Source organism: Squalius cephalus (genome assembly GCF_949319135.1).
Source record: "Squalius cephalus genome assembly, chromosome: 24".
NCBI lineage: Eukaryota > Metazoa > Chordata > Actinopteri > Cypriniformes > Leuciscidae > Squalius > Squalius cephalus.
In genome coordinates this window covers 4,557,410-4,583,403 of record NC_137145.1, presented here as the reverse complement: position 1 = coordinate 4,583,403, position 25,994 = coordinate 4,557,410, and the positions used below count along the sequence as shown (strand labels likewise).

Genomic DNA, 25,994 nt, shown 5'->3' with positions numbered 1-25,994 from the left:
AGAGTCACCAACGAGTTTTTCGACAGTGTTGTCAAATATCTATTCCGAAGCTGTGGGGGGAGCTCTATAGAGAAACCTGCGAGCAAAAAGCGAGAATACGGCGAAGAAATTCCCGAAACTGCATAGCCCTGCTTTAAAACTCATCTTTGATCAACAAAATGACATATTTAAACCTTTTTTCCTTGAAAAAAAAAATTCTTCATGTCTTAAAATAGCTTGAATGTAACTCAACACCCTTGCCTCATTTATACGCAGTTCTATGAATATGCGAATGAGCCCCGCCTCCACTCACTCACTCCAGCTCAGAGATCCACTGGTTGACGATCACACGTTGATCTGATTGGTTACAGGGTAGTTTGTGACGTCAGAAACACCAGCGATTTCAAAGCGTGTTTTTGGTTCACTACTCAGGAGGAAATACTCAGCAATGGTGTTGATTTGTGCATTTGCACATGGTTTGTCTTAAAGCATATTAAAAACACCACATAGACAACATTTAAAAACTTGATTTTTTTTTAATAGTTATGCACCGAAATTGAAGATTTAATTTAGCCGAAAACTGAAACCAAAAACAAATTTAACTAATCAGTTAATTAATCAACTTTATTTAATAATCAACCCTCATTGGATATAAACATTTACATTGCACATAAGGCAGTTTTTATGTAATATATATAACTATAATGAATGTGCAATGTACGGCACATACATTTATCAAAATGCTCCTCTCTAAAACAATTGTTTTTTTTCTAGCTGACTAACGGTTATTTTTTGACAATCTATAACACTCGGATTTATGTCACAATACAGCAGAAAATATATTTAGCTACTTCTGTTTCATCGCCTCTTTAAAAATGTTATATGCTGAGATTGGCCATTTCTGTTTTTTGTGTTTGATATTGACAGTAGAAATTTCACAATGAAACCTCTCCTTGCTCATCTAACTAAAACACACCAGTTTGTCTGTCATATCACTTCCTTCATTTGCAGCCAGAGATTCTGTGTTTATGCTTTTATTAAAAAGCGGACAACATAGTGACAGTGTTTTCTTACTCAAACAGGGCCGGTGGCTTCATCTCTTTCAGTTGGTGGAAAAGCAATATCAAGAACAAATCCTTGCTCAGCAGGAGCAGTACCAGTGCCAAATACAGGTATGTTTCTCAAAGGATCTGATTGGACTGTTAACAAATTATGTGTGTTCATTCAAGTGTTGTGCTTTGTATCTGATGCCGACAAGGTGCTTCAGTGTGTTTAATCTGGTTGTGCTAGTCTAATGCCGGGGACACACTTGGGGCGCTTTCACACTTGGTTCGATTGCCTGATCGATTGCCCCCCCTCTCCCTGCCCCCGATGGACTGTTCACATTATATTATTTGTATCCGAACCGCGGTACGCTTGCGTCATCAAACTGCAGCTGGCGCGTAATCGTGTTGCTTGCTAACTGCTTGCTTCATATTTGTTCTTCTTTTTTTGAACCTTTGGTTTTGTTTTCAAAGAAAAGATACAGAAACACACTTGCGTTTGTCTGCCGCAAAAGTACTAAAACCGTTCCAAAGACAGCGAGCTGTCCGCCGAAGAGAATTTTTGCGGAGGCAAGCAGAGATCATCTCTCTGCTTGCAGTGCGTCAATCCCGCTTTTCGTCAAGGTAAGTGTATACACACACACGCATGCACCACATTATACGTCATCAATAGCAATTCACTTCCGCGATTTGGTACGATTGCGTTCATATCAGCAGCGAACCGTACTGGAGTTCACATGAACCGTACCCCAGACCACCCTTTTAAAGGAGAACTCCGGTCAATTTTAACATTGAGCTCATTTTTTTGTACATTTGGAGTGCTGTCAATACAGAGAACAACGACAAAAATCGGTGTTGCCTACACCAAGTTATTCTATTTTAAAAATTTGCACCCTGTTGACTTCAATGGGGCAAGTTTTAAACCTGCTTTTAGCCTCTTAACATCCTTGATGTGTCATTACAAGTGCACAGAAAATGTGAGTGATTCCTTCGGAGTGAACACGAGTGAGTCTGACTGCAGTAGATGTGAAAGATATGTATAAAAATGATGTTATTTAAGCCAGCGCAAATACCTGTTTACATCCTGTTTTTCGGTTGAAGGCCTATGCGCGTGAACTCGGCAATCGACTACTTTGGACTTCAACCGAAAAACAGGATGTAAACAGGTATTTGCGCTGGCTTAAATAACATCATCATCAAGAGTTCTCCTTTAAGCGGACTCTAGTACGGTTCACGGGTGTGCACCCGAGTTCGGAAGACAGCATTCAAATCATCCAAACGAACCGAAATCTGATGGTGCGCACCAAGGGCCCTATCTTGCACCCAACGCACAGTGGGCTTTTCCCTCGACAGACGCAAGTTGGTAAATTAGGGAATGAATTTGCGCTCCCCGGGGCGGTTCAGCGAAAGGAGGAGGAGTGTTTCTGGCGCAAACGTTCCCTGGTGCTATTTTGGAGTTTCAGAAAACAATTCCACCACTGACCAGGAAAAACCTAGTCTAAAGTCAGTGGCGCGTTCAGATGCTATTTTAAGGGTGCATGCTTGGTCATAATGTAGCGTGTGCACAATGCGCATACACTTTGCTTCGCTCATCTACACAGATGCAGCAGTTCCCATTTTTGCAAACCATACATAATTACAAGGAAAAATATCATTGTGGTGTCCATGAAGATGTAAAAAATAGGCATAAATCTAGCTTACACATTTACCAAAATTATTATACGGCAGTTTAACCGAAACAAATTTTTGGGTAACTAACCAATTTGGGTGGGTTTCTCCCATCCCCAATGTCACTTCTCTGTGTTTTACGGCCCTGACGAGAACGTCGGTCTCCTCGGCTGTGAACCGCTCCTGGCGCGCGCCTGGCAAATCTGCTGTTATAATAGCAATCCGCTATGGAACAAGCGTGCCTGCTCTTAAAGGGAATGTAAGATGATGCTCTGATTAGTTTATTTCACGTTACGCCCAAACCACACCTATGATTAATGAAGCTACTTCAAACCCATTTTAGATTTGCGTCGGGCGCAAGAGTCATTTATCCCGCCGGTATAATAGCAACAGCGCCCAAGACCCGCCCACACAGTTACTTGTGTTTCGCGTTTGATACTTGCGTTTCAGATCGTTAAAATAGGGCCCCAAAAGTGCTAGTGTGAAAGCGCCCTTAAAGGAACATTAAGTAGGATTTTCTCCCATCTAATGGTGAAATTGTATTTTGCATTAAACGAATAGTGCTCTACAGCGCCTCGCTTTTTAAAATGCGTGTTGCATCTACGGTAGCCGTTATGTACCAAAAAGCTAAGCTTCTAATAGCACTTCATCGAGTTTTCCTTCGGGTGAACTGGTTTGTTATTTCAAACAAACTACAACTTGACACAACGAACAAACGAATGTTAGTTTTGAACAAACAAAACTTACAACCTTGTTTTTAGGACCTTCTCTACTTTACTCAATAGCTGCTATTCATCATTTACATTTACATTTACATTTATTCATTTAGCTGACGCTTTTATCCAAAGCGACTTACAATTGCTATATATGTCAGAGGTCGCACGCCTCTGGAGCAACTAGGGGTTAAGTGTCTTGCTCAGGGACACATTGGTGGCTCACAGTGGATTCGAACCCGGGTCTCTCACACCAAAGGCATGTGTCTTATCCATTGCGCCACACCACCCCCATCAAAGAGCCTGTTTAACTTTTAACTATAAATGTTATACTGTCTATAAACTAATAAAGTTCATAACCAAGCTATGAAAAGCTTGTAATTAAGACCGTAACAATGACTTACCTGTCGAGAAGAAAGCAGGCAACTTCAGCGTCTCTTTTGAAAGCTTTCTCCTGCATTAGCTATCCCGACATTAACCCTTGTTTTTTGTTATCTCAGATCACGTTTCCATTTACGGTCTAATTTGGACTTTTTCGACGACGAGGACTTCTTATCCTGTGACTCAGCATATGTATGGTCCTCCATTATAAATAACCGTGCAGTGCAGCCTTTTAAACTTGCCGGGGCAGTGACAAGCGCCTCTCACTGCTCTGTTCCGCTTCTGCTGGCTTCAGTCACGTGACACTGGCTCTGAACGAAAACGCGTTGGCCTAGTACTTTTTGTCCCTCTCTGCTATTATAGTTTTTCAAGATGGCGGAACTACATGGAAGCCTCCGTGGACCTACCCGTCCCATGTATATAAAGATAATAAATTCTTCATTTACGAGGATAAGTCAGATCATTGGCATAGGTATTTGTACACCATTGAGGACATATTTATGATTAAAAATATTGCTTTTAGATAAAAAAATACCTAAAAAGCTACACATTGTCCCTTTAATGACTGTAAGGCAGATTATGAATGTAATTTGATACTTACGATTGATCATGCCCAAACGCACAGTCGCGTTCAGTCTGTGTTTAAAATCTGCTGCAGTCGATGGAAACAGTGTGTTAAGCTGCGTTCACTACAAGCGACTTTGTCGCTGCATGTCGCCAGTGGCTGGCGGTGAGGTCGCTAATGGGCGTTCCCACTACTGTTGCATTGTAATGTTTGTGAGTGACATTCACGGATGTTACTCCATGTTGAAGACAACAAATGCATTTTCTTGCCGCTACAAACAAACATTGTGGAAGGAAAAGTCTAAATGTAAATGGAATCAGTACATAAAATGCATAATATTATTTAAAGATGAATGAGAAACAGAGAGTGCTCTTCGCCATCGTGGCTGTTTAACTGCAGCAAAAGTGCCAGTCTATCTGGGTTCACGAAATCATTCAGGGCTCGGAGTCATCACGGCGAGTACCACCGTATGCACACTGAGACATATCATTAATTATAGGACAGTTTCTGACTGCTAAAATGAGCTTCTCATTCTTCTTACCTCGGTCGGACTCGGCACTGAAGAGTGACGGATCACGTGACTCCACTGACTTCACTCCTATTGGTTGTCGCTCCCGAAAGTCGCTTTTCATTTGCATAAAGTTGAACAGATCTCAACTTTGTCGTGTCGTTGGACACGGTCACTGTCGCTGGAAATCGCCCGCTCTCTATTGAAATGAATGGTATCGTGTCGCTTGTAGTGTGAACGCAGCTTGAGTGTGTTCAGTTCAGTCTTAGAATGTTGTTTAAGTGTGTCCCCGGCATAAGGCTTGAAACATATGCCATGCATTTCTGCGAATGAACATGCTTCTAGTCACACAAACTTGATGTTTAAGGGATAGTTCACCCAAAAATGAAAATTCTGTCATCGAGACAGTTCTTGCATGGTTTCTTCCAGCTCATACAGGATGAGATCAAGGCCTTAGTGCAGTTACAGAACCGCCTAGTCAGCACACAGACTCACTCTCTGGAGCCCGGGAAGATCCACAGGCCTCTAGAGGACCCGGCGGCTGAGAACACCTTCACGTTGTTGGCTCCAGGACCTCTGTCACATCCCCAGCTCACCGTTCACCCTCAGGAGAGCTCGGAGGAGGGGATGGTTACCGTGCTGAGCAGCGGATATGGGACTCTCTCCGCCTGGGAGCATGGGTTAGAAACAGGGCGGCCCAGTTCCACTGAGGGACGGTATGAGGCTCTGTGGTCCCCAAACCAGCAGGATGGCAGTCTTACACCGTCCCCTGTTCCTGACACGAGCCCACAGGCCCAGAACCAGCTGAGCAAAACCATCACAGCCAACGACAAACTCCAGACGCCTGCGACGACCGCACCCGATACCATGTCTGATAAACGGAGAGTAATAAGGTAAAGTTGCAGATGTTAAGGATGATTGGAGTCATCAAAAGTATGGGAAATATATTCATCTAACACTAATTTACAAGATTTTAGCATGAGCCTTTCGATCAAAGTTTTTTAGATCAACATGAGAGATTCATAAATTTAGTCAAATGTGATTAACTTTTGACTATAACCTATTTTCTAAATGCATATTATAGATATTATTAATTAGTTATGCACCGAATTTAAAACCGAAACCGAAATTAAAGATTTCATTTAGCCAAAAACTGAAACCAAAAATAAATTGAATTAATCAGTTCATTAATCAGCTTTATTTAATAATCAACCCTCTTTGCATATAAACATTTACATTACACACAAGGCAGTTTTATATCATCTTTTTTAATTATAAAATTACCTTTTTAGTTCAGTTTGTTTTTGAAATATAAACATTTAAATGGTGGCCGGGGACACACTTAACGACTGTAAGGCCGATTATGAGTGTAATTTGATATTTTCGACTGATCATGCCCAAACGCACCAAGTTGTTTTTTTGTTTGTTTTTTAACACATTTTTCTTAAATATGTATATTATATTATATTTGTGTTTATTAAAGTGTGTATATTTAGGATCTGTATTTAGTTGTGTTGTACAGCACTTTGGTCAGTCTTGTGGCTGTTTTAAATGTGCTTTATAAATTAATTAAACTTGAAACCTGAGTCAGAGAAAGTTGCGTTCAGTCGGTGTTCACAGTCGGTGTTTAAATCAAGCACACAGTCTGGAAACAGTCTGGAAATGTTTTCACTTCATTCTTAAAATATTTCAGCTAGTCGTTAAGTGTGTCCCCGGTATTAAGTTAAAATATAACAACAAAGTAATATAGTGCATATAGTTATCAAAATGTTTCTCTAAAATTATATTTAAAATAAATGTTTAAATAAATTCAGTCAAATGTGTTTTAACTTTTGACTATAATGTTCAAATACATAATAAATATAGCCTTTTGTTGTAGTCAGTGTTATCAACTACAACTAAACTATTAAAAACAATTTTATTAACTGAAATAATTTAAAATATACCTTCATCAAGTAATGATGAAAAACAAAAAAAGACAAAAAATTAGAATGCTGCCTTGACAACTAACTGAAACTAACTAACTAACTAACTATATATACATATATATAAAAACTAAAAAAAAAAAACTAAAAAAAAATATATATATATATATATATATATATATATATATATATAAAATAAAAATAATAATATAATAATATAATAATAATAATAATAATAATATATATATATATATATATATATATATATATACTATATATATATATATATATATATATATATATATATATATATATATATATATATATATATATATATATATATATATATATATATATCTATATCAAAGTATATAAATAATACTAAAATAACACTGGCTTTAATGAACTCTGTTAAATTGTTTTTATAACATTAATAGATACAGTTGTTTTGTGTTGATATGTGTTGTGTAGTCAACCTCTGACCTCCTGGGCCCAACGGCAGAAACACAGACCCAGAAAGAGCCGAACGTCGCATGTGGAGGAGCGAACAAGGAGCACAGCAGGAGCAGGATCTCCTAAGGAGCACACAGATCATCTACCTGATGTAAGCACACATTAATATTGAATGATTGTTTATTTTTTTGTTGTTTATTTAAATAACCATGAGCAGCGGGGATGCTTGAGAAATCTGTGGGCATATTGGTGTCGGCGATTGGGAAGTTAATTTTTTTACTCATTTAAGCAGCGAACTCTTTTTTGAATGTCCATACATCGTTTCTTCTGTACATAATATTTAATGTCGGATTTCACTTTCGCTTTAATTGTCCAAAATTTCAATTTTTTTTATTTATAAATGGTGCATCATTTGCTGTTTCAGAGATAAGACGAAGCATCAATGTTTTCCTTATTACTTTTAATGTTCATAGAGGCCTCTGTGTGCATTTAGAAATTGCTTTCTGAGTTAGTAAACATCGTTTTTTCTGGCTTTACCCCTAGCGTGGATGCAGTGCTGTCTCCATGAACCCATTGCCTCTAAGGAGAAGTGACAGTCTGGTGTCTGAAGCCTCAGGTAACACATTTCACTGAGAATCAAGCTCCGCTGTCTGTCTAACAGCACACTGGAGGGATGTGATTGTGATGCGAGGATTTGGTGGAGATTGTTATGCGTAATGTTACAGGGTTTTGAATTAGTGCTTAAGACTGAAGTCATTTCTGATTATTGTGAAATTGCTGTTCACATATTCTATTTCTGTTTAATTTTTAGGCCTGTCTTACTGGAAGCTGGAAGAGAGTGAGTTATACCGCCCTCTACCTGACAACTTTGAAAGTGCTCCCTTCATCCTAATGCAGGTAAATTGTTATTAAATGTAATTAATTAATGAATAAATTAATACGTAAATAACCGTTTTGGAATCGGATCGTGAGGTGCCTAAAGATTCCCACCCCTGATATCCAATTTGGTGCAGATGCTGATATTTATATGGCCAAAAAGATGAATTTCTGATAGCTTGTAATATAAATCAATGAGATCTTTATAACAGTATAGCAGATTACATGCATAAAATGGATATAAATATCAGTTGTCACTTTATATCTCTCCCAATAATGTCTTAGTAAGATGATATTTAAATGCTTATTTTTATGATGTGTATAAAAATAAAAGATAGTTTTTTACTATGTTCCTAAAAATGTTCCTAAAAATTCTGATGGATCATATTTGATACTCACATTTTAACATGATATTTATATAAAAAAAAGATATATAAAAAATGTATCTGAAACTATCAATCAGACGACAGAAGGCATGTGGAAGATTATTTACAACAGGTTTTTAAGCAAAGTTTCTGATAATGTTGATAATTCAGAGGCCTTAAAATTTGCTTATCAAATCTGATACAGTAGGCTTGAACAGGATAAGTCTGTCCTTCTGAACACAGTGAGCTTAGCTCCAAACACAGTTGTTATTCTGTTGTACACAGACTCCAGAAGAGAACCGTCTGTCTCTGCGGGAGATCTACCAAAACAAGAGAGCAGAAACCAAAGGCCACGAGTGGGACTCCTTAATCAACTCGTCCACCTCGTCTCCTCAGGTCAGAGCACAGCCAATTAAGACAAGAATTAATTAAGGAACAAAATGTCTAGTGTCATCCCTCACCTGTTGCTCCCTCTCCCAGGTGTTGACTCTGGACTCCACGTTGCATGTGAAGCACTCAGATCGCACGTCAGGCTTCACGTCGCCGTCCCACTTCAGCAGTCCGTCTGCGCAGGTCCGGGCCTGTCCCAGCAGCAGCGACGCGCCCGTCAGCCCCGACTCCATGGCCCTGCGCAGCGACACCGACTGCATCTCTAACGCCAGCAGTCTGTCTGCACAGCAGGCGTCTCCCTCGCCGTCTGCACTGAGAGCAAACCAGGCCAACAGTGAAGATGAGGGCAGCCACACTGCCACGGTCACCGTACAGCCCAGAGGACCGTCTGCTCAAGAGATGTACAAGCTAAACAGAAGCGGCCCAGGGGCAGGCAATGGGAAACTGGAGCGGAAGACCTCGCTGGAGGACCCGGTTGTCCTCTCGCTGTAAGAGTCCTGAAAATCCCCCTAAATTCAACATGGAATTCCGTTTACAATGCATTAATATCATTGAATTATTTTGAATAGCTTGCTCACATTAAATGCATAACGATCAGTAGAGCTGGGTATCAAGTTTGATACTTTTTAGGCATCGACCCGAATTGCTTTGATGCCTCACCAAATTTTGATACCCAAGAGGTTAATCTCCTCAACGCCAGTGAGCCAAATAAGCATGCAGCATGATTGGCTGTGGCAAGGCATCAAGGAAAAACACTAGTTTACACCCAGAGGCGTGTCTCACACGTGAGGCTGTAGTGTGTAAGCGTCCCAACCCCCATAGATGAAAAGATGTGGAAAAGATCAAAAGTGCGGCTACATTTCACCAGACTCGATGCCAACAGCAACAGATAATTGCTGCCAAGACCGGCAACACGACAGATCTGATGAAGCGCTTGACAGTGCACTGAATAAACTTAAGAGGAGAAAGTTACTCCGTCTTCTGACTGCAAGAAGAACTAGAGCGTGTTACAAATGAACCGAAACTCAGCGAACAGGATACTTGCCTCACAGACATGAGAAATAGGCATATAGAAAGCTAGAAGCTTGAAGCTTGAAAACAAATACTCTCTGATTATGTAATCCAAATGAAAGGTGCATTTATCTCTATAGGCGCGCGTGTTCACATACTGTGGAGATGAGTCTGCATCGTCAACTTCATCTTTGCAGCCAACACTGACTCAGAAAACACTAGTTTATTAATAAACAATTAAAATGTCTCCTTGCTATTTTTCCCAGACACATTCATAATAAATAGGCTAATTTTACCAGTGCTTTGCAGCAAGCTTCATAGTTTCGCTTGAGCGCGAGGCATATATATCTTTGAATCTTTGAGTCTGTAAAAAAGTCAACAAACTGAAAAAATCAAACCAAAAACTATTTTATTAAATTGGAATCGAAAAAAGTATCGTTCAGGAACCGTTTTTGTAGTCAGCCCTAACCATCAAACACTATTAGACATTATTATTTTCCCTTACCATATGGCCTTGGTTGCATCAGCAGAAATATGTGAATGTTTGGAATAAGTTATTGGGTTCCTATAAAAAAATCTTTAAAATAACATGCACTATTCATGCTCCTTATAATTGCATTTAGAAGGCGTTTACCAGTTGCTTTTATTCAGACTTACAAAAATGTTTTAGTATCATGTATGAAACAGATTAGAGCAGGAAACTTCTGTGCATTAATTATTTGGGTCAACTCCAAACTTTTTTAATGGTAGTGTAGCTTAAGATGTTTAAGGATAATCTTTATTGAACCTATCCCATGCTATTTGGTGTATCCACCATCTGACATGCCACACTAACTCCTCTGGTTGGTCTGATCTTGCTAGGTTGAGACAGAAGCTGAGAGAGAAACATTCCCGCCACATAGCCGATCTCAGAGCGTACTATGAAGCAGAGATCGGTGCCCTGAAGGAAAAGCTGGATCTGGTGAACTTGCCTCATGACATGGAGAAAAGCAACCAGATCCTACTTGAGAGGTGAGAAACAAGACGCTGCAATTTTGGAGGATTGCATATTACATTCCAGATTGGCATCCACCAATATTAGCATTTTTTTTGCTATCAGTATCTGTCTGAAATTGTCAGCTGCTGCTAATATTAATTCAAACTGTAGGTTTCAAAAGATCTGTTTTTATAGTACATTTTAATGTTTTGATGCCCCATTTCTTTACAAACATGTAAAACATACACTACTGGTCAAAAGTTTTAGATCGGTAAGATTTTATATGTTTTTAAAAGAAGTCTCTTCTGCTCACCAAGGCTGCATTTATTTGATAAAAAACAATAAAAAAAAAAACAACAGTATTATTGTGAAATATTGTGACAATTTAAAATAACTGTTTTCTATTTTAATATATTTTAAAATGTAATTTATTCCTCAGATGAAAGCTGAATTTTCAACATCATTACTCCAGTCTTCAGTGTCACATGAAATCATTCTAATATGATGATTTTATGCTCAAAAAACATTCATTATTATTTTCAATGTTGAAAACGGTGTGTAAAATTTTTTTTTTTTCAAAATTCTTTAATGAATAGAAAGTTCGAAAGTTCAAAAGAACAGCATTTATTTAAAATACAATATTTTCTAACATTATAAATGTCTTTACTGTCACTTTTGATCAGTTTAACTCATCCTTGATGAATAAAAGTATTGATTTATTTTATTTCTTTCCCCAAAAATAAAATTAAAATTCTTACTGACCCCAAACTTTTGAACGGTTGTGTTTAATGTTACAAAAGCTTTAGATTTCAGATAAATGCTGTTCTTTTCAACTTTCTATTCATCATAGCATCATGAAATAAAAATGTAAAAAACTGTTTTCAACACTGATAATAATCATAAATGTTTCTTGAGCATCAAATCATCATATTAGAGTGATTTCTGAAGGATCATGTGACACTGAAGACTGGAGTAATGATGCTGAAAATTCAGCTTTGATCACAGGAATAAATTATACTTCACTGTATATTCACATAGAAAACAGCTGATTTAAACTGTAATAATATTTCACAATATGACTGTTTTTTGTTTGTATTTTTAATCAAATAAATGCAGCCTTGGTGAGCAGAAGATACTTCTTTTAAAAACATTAAAAATCTTACTGATCTAAAACTTTTGACCGGTAGTGTACATCACAGGTGTCAAACTCAGTTCCTGGAGGGCCACAGCCCTACTGAGTTTTGTTCCAACCCTGCTTCAACACACACACACACACACACACCTGCAGTTTTTTTAAATAAGCCTGAAAGACTTGATTAGCTGATCAGGTGTGTTTAATTAGGGTTGAAGCTAAACTCTGCAGGGCTGTGGCCCTCCAGGAACTGAGTTTGACACCCCTGGTGTACATGAACAAATTCCATATTGGTTATTACTAGCCAAACATAAATATCATCAGCCATTATTTCTATATTTGTGCATTCCTTATATTTGAATATGAAGTGTCTGCTTCATTGTTTCAGACTGCATAGTGAAATTCATAAGCAAATAATGATTAACTAGTAGGTCTAATGTGGTATATTGAAATATTTGGCTCTTTCTTCAGCCTGTTTTCTATCTGCGTTTACATCAGTACTGTGAGTCTGGTGACATCTGGTGTCTGGTGTTTAACGCACGATAAACACTGTCATCGGCGGAGTCCGATGAACTCTGACTGATTGTGTCTTTGATCATCGTTTGGCAGATGTCAGCACCTGGAACGAGCGTTAACAGAGGCAAGCACACGCATCCGAGAGCTGGAGATCAAAAACCACCTCTTGGAGAGACAGCTGGTATGAGTCACCGCCTCCATCTAAAACAGGAAATACATCGTGGCTTGTGTTTGAGTGCTTGCAGTCAGCAAAACGATATTAAAGAGATGGTTCACCCAAAAATGCAAATTCTGTCGTTAATCATCCTCATGTTGTTCCAAACCCGCAAGACTTTCGTTCATATTTGGAACACAAATGAAGATCTTTTTGATGAAATCTGAGTGATTTCTGTCCCTCTGTTGACAGCTACACAACTACCTTGCTTGATGCGCGAGAACAAACCTCTTGCAGAAGCTCAAACGTGCTGCGTAACACGAGAAATGAACGTCATTGGTTCTCGCAGGTCATGCTTGAGCTTCCATTAAAGGGATACTTCACCTATTAGCATTAAGCTTTGTATCAGTAGAAACCCGGTAGTATTTTCGAGTGACCGTGCTTCCCTCCCTCATGTCCCCCTGAGACGAGAAATTTCTGTATTGTGTGTCTGGAAAAAAGCCTCAGATGACCCAAAAATCATCATTTTGCATCATCAGAGGCTTTTTTGTCCAGAGGCGAGAGACTTCAGCCAGTAGGAGGAGCTCGTCCCGCATGTCTTCAACCCGCCCATAGGGGGATCTCACGATAAAACGCCGTCTTTTCAGTTTCGAGTCGACTAGTAGCCTAGCTGTATCATTTCCTCCGATACTGCCCTCTGTAACCGGTAGGCGTGGCTTGGGAGTGTCCTCGTAGGGCAGCGAAGCAAGTGCATTCTGGGAGTTGTTGTATTTCATCCACATGAGCCAAAAATACATTTTCTGGCTTTTCTCAGTCTAGAAGGCTCCAACTTTTAAAATAATTTCACATTTCTGCTGCATAAATGACCCAATTTAAATACACATTCATCTTTCCAGCGGTGAAATATCCCTTTTACCACAACTGATGTGTGAGTTGATGAATGTTTATATGTGAATAAAAGCCTAAATTCAATCTGTTCATCATATAAAGCGATCAAGTCTCTCAAATTTTTTTGGATTAAACCGCTCAGTTCATATGGATTAGTTTTATGATCTCTTTATGAACTTTTTGAAGTGTCAAAGTGGTAGTTGTGTAGCTGTCAATAGAGGGACAGAAATCTCTCAGATTTCATCAAAAAGATCTTCATTTGTGTTCAATTGAAGTCAAAGCTTCTTCCCCACTATATGCTGAAGATTTACTATGTTGGCTCAAGAAAGTCAATATTCTGATCCACTATTTAAACTTACTAGTGTTTTCACCTGACCCCCGGTGTTATCGGTAAGGCCGATGTTGTAAGTTTATATACCGATGTGAATATTTTCTCACTGTGACGTCCCTAATAATAGAGATCATGAATGACTGGAAAAGTGGTAAAAATGTGTTTAAAACACTGCTATCCTAAAGTTTGTGTTTGTGGTCCAGGCGGAATGGCCGGAGCGATATGATGCAGCCAGTGCCACAGTCCAGACCCTGCAGCAGCGCTTAGAAGAGACCAAACACAGCAGCCACGAGAAAGATGCCACCATGATCAAACTGAAGAACCGCCTGCGTCAGCTGGAGGAAGCCATGCAGAACGCCTGTAAAGAGGTGGATGAGAAAGAGGCCCGCATGAAGAAAGAACACAAGATGCTGCAGGATGTGAGCCATGCAGAATCCTTTAAACGCCCCTTATGCTGTTGTGTCAGACCGTAAAGTTCAATGTGATGATGTGCGTTTTTTTTTGGCAGCTCCTCCACGAATATGATTCATTGAGAAGGGAGCATGAAGGAGCGAAGGTGAAAACTGTTTTTATCTGACACCATGACACAAATCGACAAAATTTATACAAAGTGCGCAAACTAAAAAAGTTGTTTCTTTCCTAACAGGACAAGCTGGCCTCAACTGAAAACAAGCTCTTTGATGCCAATGATCAAATATGTGAACTGAAAAGGTAGTCAGATTTCATTTAAAAATCTGCATTTAGGATCACCATATGAACTGCTATTTTATAATTTAAATTAAAATTAATATTTAACAATTGCATGTTATATTATAATTAATTGTTAAATGTAATATTTAACAAATATTAAAGCAAAGTTATATTTATTTTGAAATTTATTTAATTATACCAATTATAATAATTATAAATGAAAAATATTTTCTTAATATGCAATTATTTTGTGTTGTACAGTTTGTTAGTATGATTACTATTATAATTCATCATATTTACATGTAATATATACAGTAGTGACCAAAAGTGATGATAGTAATGAAATATAAGGAAAATATTTTATATTTTTTTTAAAAAGTATTAATTTTTTTAAATATTTTTAATTTTTATATTTATCTGAAAAAAATGATTTGGCAAAAAAAAAGGCAAACTACAGCTACAGGCTTTATTTTACTATGCAAAACAAATGCATAGAAAAACAAAAAGCTCACAAACAAAGCATACATTGACTACAACATAATCAGTTTAAATAATATTTCATTGGTTCTCTCTTGTTTTTGCATATGTTCATAATTTGTCGGTTAATAGTCAATGATCGCTTTAGCTTGGGTTGTAGATTAGGGAAAAAAAACCTATATGAACATGCCTAATATATAGGGATACTGGTCATGACAGCCTGGCCAATATTTATGTCTGCACAATTTGTCAACGTTTCATTGGGTTGTTATCACAAATAAAACAATTGACTCCAAGCACAACTACACAATATGCTTACAAAATCTTTACAAATTTTAAAAGCATTTGAATAAAGGGAGATGTCGATTTTCTCAGGCCGGACTTCACTTTTGGCCACTACTATATATAAGATGGGTAGTAATATGAATGCTATAGTTAAAAGGAAATAATATATTAGTATTTCCTTTTGTGTACTAACTAGACATCTAATCATTTCTGAATTTCTCTGGTTTTGAAGGGCCATCTCGAAGCTAGAAACTCAAATCCGACAGTTGCAGCATGAGAATCTGGGCAAAACACGTCAGTCTCTTCATGGTAACTCGCAGCCATCTGGAGCGGGGTACGAAACTCACAAAACATCTTCATCAAGGGCCTATGGGTGCTTTCACATTTTCCATTGCTTGGTCTGAACCAGAGTTTGATTTCTCCCCCTCCTTGTTCCCCTCTGGTCTCTGTTCACATTATATTATTGGGTCCGAACCATGGTATCAAGCTGATGATCACATTTCTTTAACCTTGCGTCTATCTGCCGCGACTGAACTGCAAATGTTCAAATCTCTCTGCTTGCAGTCAGTCACGCTTGTCAGGAAAGTGAGCGATAACACACACAAACACACAGTTTTAGTGAATTACATCGTCGTAAATCGTGGTTCTTTTCTGTGATTTTGTACAATTGCATTCATATCAGCAGCGAACTATACCGGAGTTCACACAGGGTTTCTGCAGGTCTTAAAGTCTTACAAAGTCTTAATTCGTCTTTACACAAATTAAGGCCTTAAAAAGGTGTTAAATCAGAGCAGAAAGTCTTAAATTCATAAAGTTAGGGCATTAAATGTTGCATGCATTGTAAAATTTGAATATCTTCCTAATTTTTTTTTTGTCCTGTTTTCCAAAACAAATATCTAAACTGCCTTAAATCAATATACATTTACTTGAGATGCAAATGTAAAATGAAATCTTGAAAAATTGATTAGTTTATGCTTAAAACAAGAAAAAATATCTGTCAATAAGTTATGAAAACTTCATTTTTAATTAAGTCCCTTGGTTGATATTTGTTCTTGTTTTAATCATAAAGTCACTTCTTTTTGACAGAAAACAAGACTTATGTTATGTAATTTTGCATCTCACTTAAATGCGTCTTGATTTAAAAATCGTTTTTTTGTTAAATGAATTAAAAAGTAATGGATATCTGTTGAAAGTTTTCAAATATTTTCAAACTCTGAAATGTTGCTAATACAACTTGTGTTTCTCCCTAAACATTTACATTTAGAGAACATATTGACGTATTGTGTTCACAATGTTCATTCCTTAAATATTCTTTACTTGGTCTTAAAAAGGTCTTTAAAAAGTCTTAAATTTACCTTCGTAAAACCTGCAGAAACCCTGTCACATGAACCGTACCCCAGACAACCCTGGACTGAAAACAGCGTTCGCATCAACATGAGCTGAACTATGACGTCAGGCGAGCACCAAAAGTGCTAGTGTGAAAGCACTCTGAAACAGTGTTTTAGTTTTGTTTTGTTTTTTTCAAACAATGAAATTGATGTATTATCACAGTTAGTACTGAAACTCACAAATTGAATCTTTCCAGTTTGTTCCACCACCCTGATCTTCTGCTTTCACCAAGTAAAAGGCAGCGAGATGTAGATGTCGGCAAGAGGAACGGCGTTGGTCTCAGAGGTGAACAGACATCCTCTGACCGAACAGCTAGAGGGTACTTCATTATTCATATTTCTACACAATATTAATTTCTTAACCATGCTGTGCTGTGGCACGTTTACTTTGAGAAGCTGATTTCTGACTTGTGTTCTCCTCTGTCATCAGGCGGGTGTCTCCACCAGAGAGAGAACAGACTCCGGGTCACTGTGAAGAGATGAGGAAGAGGGATGTCCCACTGACGCCCATGATGAAGGCCCTGATCCAGATGGAGGACACCAAAGCCACCGAGGGACGTGTTCTGTCCAAGAACGGCTGCAGTTCGTCCAGTATGTCTGGAAATTCTCCTTAATAAAACTGCGTTTGAGGTTGGGATAGACTGAATGGTGTCCAAGTACCTCCTGCAATGTTTTGGGGAATGTACTGTGAATTGTGTAGCTTTTTTTGAAACAGTAGTTAGCTACACTACAAATAATTAACAATAACTAACCTCAGACTGAATCTTCTTAAGGACTTAATTATTAATTTATATAAATAATAAGCCTTATTATTGTTGCACGAAAGTAATGTGGGTTTCTATTAGGGTGACAGCATCAGATTTGGACACACAAATGTATACTAAACGCATACGAAGTAATAAAAAAAAATTATATATTTATTATAGAATTTGAAAATGTGTATTTGACATTTTTAATATTATTGACTATAATATTTACATTACCATTCAAATGTTTGGGGTCAGTGGGATTTCTTTTAAAGAATTTAACTTTTATTTAGCAAGGACACATTAAATTGATCAAAAGTGACAGTAAAGACATTTATAATGTTACAAAAGGTTTCCATTTCACAAAATGTTCTTTTGAACTTTCTATTCATCATCAATATTCAGATAAATTGTTTTTTATCATGGTTTCCACCAAAAATATCAAAAATATGAAGCAGCACAACTGTTTTCAACATTGATAATAATAGTAAATGTTTCTTGAGCATCAAATCCTCATATTAGAATGATTTCTGATGGATCATGTGACACTGAAGACTGGAGTAATGATGCTGAAATTTCAGCTCTGATCACAGGAATAAATTACATTTTAAAATGTATTCAAATAGAAACCGGTTATTTTACATTGAAATAATACTTCACAATATTGTTTTTACTGTATTTTTTATCAAATAAATTTAGCATTGGTGAACATAAGAGACTTCTATCAAGAACATTCCCAAACTTTTCCAACCCCAAAACTTTTGAACGCATATATTGGGTATTTTATGAGCCCACATTTTGATAATCTATATTGATATCTATATATGATTTACAGTAGCTATTATCTACAAGGAAAGCTACAGTAATTTGAATACTGCTGAGCTACTAACAATTATTTAGTTTCTCTTTAATATTCTCAACTCAGGTGATTTTTACTTTGTGATGTGCTTTAGGGTTGGCTAGGAGGAGGCCTACGGTGGCTTTTGTGGAGAGTTCTGTGAGGGATGCGGCGGAGGAGCGTAGCGGGGCTGTCCTGAGGGCCCAGAGGAGTCTCTCTCCAGAAGGTCACAGGTCATCATCTCTGCCCCCCAGAGCACAGAGGGCCAACCCTTTCTCCACACCTAGTAAGTGACCCAAATCTTTAGTAGGGGTGTAACAATATATCGTGTCACAATACTGTATATCGCAATTCAAACCTGCAACAATATGTATCGTGAATAGTGACAATATGTATAGTGTATAGTTCACCCAAAATACAAAATGTAAAAAGTTTTCAGATTTTTAGTGTCAGTACTACATTAAACCACTATATATAATGTTGAATATAAAGTATAATAATGCAATGGGGAATATTTGTGGCTCCTGATAATGCCAAATGTTACCAGTAAAAAGTGGCCTACATTATTTTAAATGTACTGTATCTAGTCAGTGAAAGAGTGCAAGCATATTCGTCTAAAATAATTCTGTATTTTCAGCTTCAGAATCATGAATATTTTTATTCTGGAGTCACCATTGTCCTGTGCTTTGGTTTATCAGCACCAAGTCAAAACATATTCAATTCCACAATGTAAAATCAAATGTAGCATTTTAAACAATGGTACATTTTTTGTTAACCTTTTATCATATGTCTTGGAGGATCGCAATAATATCGTATCGTGAGTTCAGTATCGTGATATGTATCGAATCGTGACATGAGGGAATCGTTACACCCCTAATCTTTAGTATGCGAGTTTCTCACAGGTTCACGTTTTTGAATTTTGTGCAGAGAAAACTTTTTTCGGCCAAAATCTTTCAAGGCTTGCGTTCTCGAGCCACAAGGCGAGTGTTGTTGTGCGAGTGAGCGGGCCGGTTAAGGGTTTTCTGTTAGAACGGTGTCATGTTAGCGCCCCCTAAGTTAATAACTAATGATCTTTGCAACGGAAGTGAATCAATCAAAACTAACTTTAGCTGGACAATAACTTTATTCTAGAGCTGCTGTAAAGCCAAAACAATCTCTGTTACTTTAATTTCCAATTATCACTGTAAAGCTGCTTTGAAACAATCTATACTGTTAAAAGCGCTATATAAATGAATGTGACTTGACTTGACTTGAGTGTTGGATGTATGATTATGCCATTTTCAAAGTAACTGATAAAACTCCAACTTCACTGATTGTTTATTTTATTTTATTTTTAATGTTAGCAAAGAGGGACACGTTACTCATGCCTCTCTCAGCCAAGTCCAGTCCTAAGCGCTGCCCAACTGAGAACTTCTCCACCGCGTTGGGTCACTCTCTTCCATCCCAGGAACACCTGCAGAGCCGGTAACATTTCTGTCCTGCTATCTGATCCACTTGCCATCCGCGCTGATCAGTTGTCTGTATATAATGTGCCTGATGTGTCTCATAAATGCCTTGTTTTTTAGGGTTGATTTTGGTTTTGATCGAAATGGCATCAGCTCCTCTTTACCGTCCCATCCGAGTCCAAGGAAGAGGTTACAGTTCAATCCTTCTGAGAGACTGGAAGGTATTGTTACTTTCTTTTTCAGCTTTTAGTTATCAAATGTTGACAATCCTAGAAGAAACAGTGATACTGACCACTAATTACAGTGCTTGTTTTTTTTGTTTTTTTTTACAAATAGACTTTATATACTTTTCTACAATAATTTTTTTGATTATGTGTGTGTAATATAAACTACCGGTCAAAAGTTTTAGATCGGTAAGATTTTTAATGTTTTTAAAAGAGGTGCTTACTCAGAAAAACATCAAAGACAGAATAACTGAATCAAACTTCCCATATTTCTGCCAAAAATTCGGAGTGATTCAGCAAAGTTGTGCGGAGTGATGAATCACAATGAAACACGAGTTGCATAGCGATGCTCCAGAGCGAGAGAAATATAATTACAAATGCATCTCTACCACAGTGAACTATTAGAAGTGATTAACATCGAGTGGACACTTCTTCCTGTAAAAAGCTGTCTGAAAGTTGGTGAAGGCTTTTCCGTGCCAAGCTACTTTATCTACAATATTTGTGCAATTCTTGCTAATTCCATGACCAGTGATTTGTGATTAAAATGGTTAAGACCATTAAAAGACCACTAAATATTATTTTACTATATATATATTTATATATATATATATATATATATATATATATATATATGAAGAAAAAGTCTCTAAATGCCATCTGAAATTTTCTTCTAGAATGATCATTTTTATCAAGCTCGTATATTTAAGTTCAATAATTTCACTTAAATGGCAATGCAAATTGCCTATTAATTGTCATTTAAGTGAAATTACTGAACTTAAATATACAAGCTTTTTAAAAATGAACATTCTAGAAGAAAATTTTAGATGGCACTTAGAGGCTTTTGCATCTGAACTCTTCATATATATATATATTAGGGCTGGGCGATATGGAGCAAAAAATATATCTCGATATCTTTACAGGAAAAAGAACCCCCCAAAAACTACTGCAAAAACAAATATGCCAAATAACCACAAAGTCTTTTTTATTGAAGTGCAAAGAGGTAGGCAGTTCACATAGGAACAAGTGCTTCTGCAACATTTTTAAATAATATATATTTTTTATTCTTTTTTTTTTATAATTAAAACTAACATCATCAAGTATGATATTTTTTTACTTTGAGCAATTCTGGAGCTATAATTGATTCTAGGAGCATATAAAACAAAACAGCTCCTTGGAAAAAATTTAATGTAATATTGTAGTAGTTATAAATAAAGGTTTATTTTAGTTCAGATTAACATTTGAGGCAATTGTATTCATAATGTCAAAATAAAACCGACGTAATGTTACTTGAAGGCATTATAGCCTACTATTCCTGCCAAACCTCCATGGTTGCAGTAAGTGTTACTACAGTAAATCCATGGTGAATGTTGCTGATCTGTGGACACTATAGTTCATTCATGGCACAATGTTTCTCCTGGTTTCCACGTCAGCGCTGTTTGATCTGTTAATAACGGAGAAATGTGAATGTTTCTCACTAGATCTAGCAGCAATGTTATTACTTCTGTGGCGAATTCAAATGCTTTCTTTACTGGATCTCTTATTAGCGCCGTGTAGTAACAGTGTCGCATGATCACGATTGGCTCGCGCTGCTTTGGTCCAAACTGATAAATGGTCCTTCAACCACATAGCGCCGTGTAGTAACAGTGTCGCATGATCACGATTGGCTCGCGCTGCTTTGGTCCAAACTGATAAATGGTCCTTCAACCACATAATAACGAGCAGTTTCGTTCCGCTTGCATTACGTTTGCCATTTGATGTTGGGCAATGTTGTGGTCGCGCCGGCGTCTCTTACATTATGAGCGCGCTTGCCACGAGCAACGCGCCTACATTTGAAATAACGACATTTTTATAAATATAAACATATATATATATATATATATAAAATGGATTTTCAAACCATTATTTTACCTAAAACGTTAATACTACTACTTTGCTAGCCTGTAGTCAGTGGTATTTCCTTCAGGAAACGTAACTCTTGTGGTAATTTCCTTCTCAGGGAACCCTCAGTCCAGCGTGGGCTCGTCTGAGCCGGCAGAGAGCAGTGGATCTGAGGAACATGCGGTCGGGTCAAGCTGGGAGGAACCAGAACCTGCCGTCAGCTCGCTGAAGACACAAGACGCCGGTGAAGAGACGTCCCTCTCCTGTCAGCCTCGCATTCATTCGCTGGCTGACGCAGAGCGCCTCTTTGATGAGCTCACACAGGAAAAGCAGCAGGTGATTGTGGGATATTTCCTGTTGTTACACGGTTCTCTAGAATACTTCATTCGTGGCATTCTGTTGTCAAATATTTTTAAATAAATCAGCTAAACAATTTAATAATATAGTGTAGTTAATTATGTAGTAAAACACACTATTATATACACATATTTTTAATAAACTAAGTCAAGTCACCTTTATTTATAAAGCGCTTTTTACAATACAGATCGTTTCAAAGCAGCTTTACAGTGATAACAGGAAGATAATGCAACAAAGTTGTTGTTTCTAGAAGAAAATAGCGTCACAGTCCAGCTTAAGTAAATTCAGTGATGGTTAATGTTTGTTGTAAAAAAGTTATTAATTTAGTTAATTATTATATAATATATATGTAATTGTCCAGCTCAGTTCAGTTCTCATATAATTGTGTCAATGCAGGCAGATCAGTAATATTGTTGAATATTAAATGTCCCCCAACTAAGCAAGCCAAAAGCCAAAGGCGACAGTGGCAAGGAACCAGAACTCCATCATGTGTCTGAATGGAGAAAAAAAAAAAACCTTGGGAGAAACCAGGCTCCTCTGGCCAACGAACGAACAGTGTATGATTATGATTCAGGCAGCATTACAGGTCAGAAGTCAGACTATATTGGAACATTCAGAATATTTAACTAATAAACTAATTATTCAGTTTCTTGAGTTTGACATGTAGAAGAATACAAATAATATTTTTTAGCAATTTCTATAAGCTGACAAAACCAATGATTTATTTTCAGCTCATTTGTATTTGGTCATAGACATGCTGAACTAGGAACTCTCAAAGCTCATGGATTGCATGTCTTAATGTCACATGAGTGTTTGGACGGCGTGTGACTCCCTCACGAGTCTTGCTGGTATGAGAGCGGCTGTAGATTGCGTGTTTCTGCTGTGTCCTCAGCACTACACATTACATAACCTGCCTTTACAGTGCTGCTTGTTAATCATGTCTATTTTTAGCACAGGCTTCCCTTTTCCTAATCATGCTGAGGAGTGCTAATTCAAAACCCTGTTGTTTAAGCTCAGCTGTTTCCATCCAGCAATTTGCTGAGTGCTGTGACAGTTTCCTCGAATATTTATTTATTTTCCACAGATTGAGGCAGCACTGAGCCGGATTCCTGGGACCGGGGCCCGGGTCACGTTGCAGACCAGGCTAGACGAGGTGAGAACACAATCGCTTTCCATTCAGATGCATATATAGACCAAAAATATTATATCATGATATGAGCAATTTTATTTCATGGTATATATCACAATCATCACAGAATAAAAAATAAAAAAGGTAATTGGGACTTTTTATCTCACAATTTTTCTCGACTTTTTCTCGAAAAATCTCGACTTTTTTTTCTTTGAATTGCAAGATAAAAACTCGCAATTGCAAGTTACCAAGTCAGAATTGTGTGATGTAGTCGCAGTGGCGAGAAAAAAGTTTGAATTGCGTGATAAAGTCGCAAATTGTGAGTTATGAAGTCAGAATTGTGAAATATAAACTTGCAATTACGAGAAAAAAGTCAATATTGCGAGTTAAAAAGCACGCAATTTATTGCACGCAATTCTGACTTTATAACTCGCAATTGCAAATTTATATCTTGCAATTCTGACTTTAATACGCAATTGCGAATTTATATCTAGCAATTCCGACTTTTTAATTCGCAATTATGAGTTTATATCTCGCAATTGTGAGAAAAAAAAAGTCCGAATTGTAAGATATAAACTCGCAATTGCGAGTTATCAAGTCAGAATTGTGTGATGTAGTCGCAGTGGCGAGAAAAAAGTTTGAATTGCGCGATAGTCGCAAATTGTGAGTTATAAAGTCAGAATTGTGAGATATAAACTTGCAATTACGAGAAAAAAGGCAATATTGCGAGTTAAAAAGCACGCAATTTATTGCACGCAATTCTGACTTTATAACTCGCAATTGCGACTTTATATCTAGCAATTCCGACTTTTTAATTCGCAATTATGAGTTTATATCTCGCAATTGTGAGAAAAAAACGTCTGAATTGTGAGATTAAAAAGTCACACTTATCTTTTAAATTGTTTTATTCCGTGGCAGAAACAAGCTTCCATAACAATCATCGTTGGGTGTAATGCGATACCAAGAAATGAATTACTGTAATTTAATGAATTACTTTTCCCTTGAAAGAGTAAAGTATGGGATTACTCTTAATTTTTTTTGTTATTTAATTGCAGTTACTTCTGATGTAATTGTGTTAAATACTGTATAGACTGTGTAGGGCAATGCTACATAAAACAATAGTGGATTTAACATATAATGTTTAAATGTATGTTTAATGTAACCTTTGGTCATAATTTAGGAAATTTTATATTATTTATTTGAAAGAATTAAAAGCAGTTTCATGTCTATCCTCTTGATATAATTATTAGCTTGTAATTAATAACTTTTTGTAACTTACCCAACACTGATCACAATATAGTTAATTTTGCTGGAAATTCAACCCCAAAAAGGTGTTTTATGTTACATAGCTGTGATAAATACTTTTGTTAATAATCCAGTGAATTTAACACTTTACAAATGAAAGGCTCTCTTTTTTTAAAAGATGATTATGCATAACAAATGACCCAAATGTGTAACATTATAAACTTCATGATGTTATCCATCTCCCAGGTGTCCTTGGAGAATCGCCTAGAAAAAGTGAACCGCGACCTCGGATTCATCCGCATGACTTTAAAACGATTCAACATCCTGCGTTCTTCTGCCAACATATAGCCAACAGTGAACTGTCATGAATTATGATCACATGCAGTGGCTTTCTTTATTCTGGACAATATGAATTATTATTACAATGGAGCGATCGTTCCACTGTACAGACTCTGCTATGTACATGTTCAGTAAATATTTCTACTTTTATTACTGTAGGATCTATTTTGTATGTTTTATTACATGGTGAACATAGTATAAAGTATATTTTAATAATGCCTAGATTTGTAAAAACATTTACTTTTTTAATGTCACAGAAATATGGAAAAATTGTACGCTCGACTCATTCAGGTGAATGATGTAGATATTTTTTAATTTTATTCATTTGCTGCTGATAAATGAATGGCAAAAATACAGTCCTGCAGGGCAGCTCATTTGCATATGTTTCCATTCCACTTGTGTGTCTTATGATTTAAATGACACTTGAAAAGGTATATCATTTGTTCAAATATCAGGTTTGTGGCTTGCTCATTAATTAATAATTTACGTGATAACATTTCCTGTGCCATATAAGAGCAGAGAATGACAGCACATATCTGATAATAGGATGAGTAGAAATGAGAACACAAACCCAAACCAGCACTGACTGTTTACACATGATTATCAAAGGTAGACCTCTGACATTTTCCAATGCAACACAGGATGTGCTGCTTACTTTGATGCATGAAATTTAAAATATGCTCTTCTCTGCTTTTCCATCGTTAGCTGTTGACAGTTCATTTCTTTTCTTTTTTTCCTGTAGCTCATGGAATCTATTTAACTGTTGCACAAAAATGTTCCACAATTAAAACTGCTTACGGAATGTGTTTGGCGGTGTAATTTAGCGTCGAGTCATTATGATTTGATGACATCTCTATTATGTTAGACTCTTGGTTGTTTGCTCAGATCATTCGTTAAATGAGCTTGAAATGTGTTTGTATTCATCACAACTGTTTTGGTGTTAAAGGCATAATTCAGCCAAAAAAGGAAAATACCCTTCTGGAAATATGTAAACAAAGAAGTGTGTGTAATGCAAACCTGCCAGATTTGTATGTGGAAAAGCATGGGCGGAAGGCAAGATTTTCAGTGAAAATGAATAA

General features: G+C 37.0%; 1 protein-coding gene across 1 annotated transcript in view; it reads left to right on the top strand.

The window, feature by feature from the left end:
• Positions 1–25,731, top strand: part of mphosph9 (M-phase phosphoprotein 9) — a 28,435-nt gene extending 2,704 nt beyond the window's left edge. The window contains exons 4-24 of the mRNA XM_079862009.1: positions 1,062–1,151; positions 5,287–5,750; positions 7,254–7,386; positions 7,779–7,851; positions 8,047–8,132; positions 8,762–8,872; positions 8,957–9,354; positions 10,739–10,888; positions 12,595–12,682; positions 14,078–14,293; positions 14,383–14,430; positions 14,521–14,585; positions 15,559–15,660; positions 16,912–17,034; positions 17,145–17,305; positions 18,414–18,584; positions 19,642–19,762; positions 19,864–19,964; positions 21,964–22,181; positions 23,287–23,355; positions 24,823–25,731. Of these exons, the coding sequence (XP_079718135.1) occupies positions 1,062–1,151; positions 5,287–5,750; positions 7,254–7,386; positions 7,779–7,851; positions 8,047–8,132; positions 8,762–8,872; positions 8,957–9,354; positions 10,739–10,888; positions 12,595–12,682; positions 14,078–14,293; positions 14,383–14,430; positions 14,521–14,585; positions 15,559–15,660; positions 16,912–17,034; positions 17,145–17,305; positions 18,414–18,584; positions 19,642–19,762; positions 19,864–19,964; positions 21,964–22,181; positions 23,287–23,355; positions 24,823–24,924 (3,090 nt within the window). The 3' untranslated portion in view covers positions 24,925–25,731. The remainder of the gene's footprint in view (positions 1–1,061; positions 1,152–5,286; positions 5,751–7,253; positions 7,387–7,778; positions 7,852–8,046; positions 8,133–8,761; positions 8,873–8,956; positions 9,355–10,738; positions 10,889–12,594; positions 12,683–14,077; positions 14,294–14,382; positions 14,431–14,520; positions 14,586–15,558; positions 15,661–16,911; positions 17,035–17,144; positions 17,306–18,413; positions 18,585–19,641; positions 19,763–19,863; positions 19,965–21,963; positions 22,182–23,286; positions 23,356–24,822) is intronic.
• The last annotated feature ends 263 nt before the right edge of the window (positions 25,732–25,994 follow it).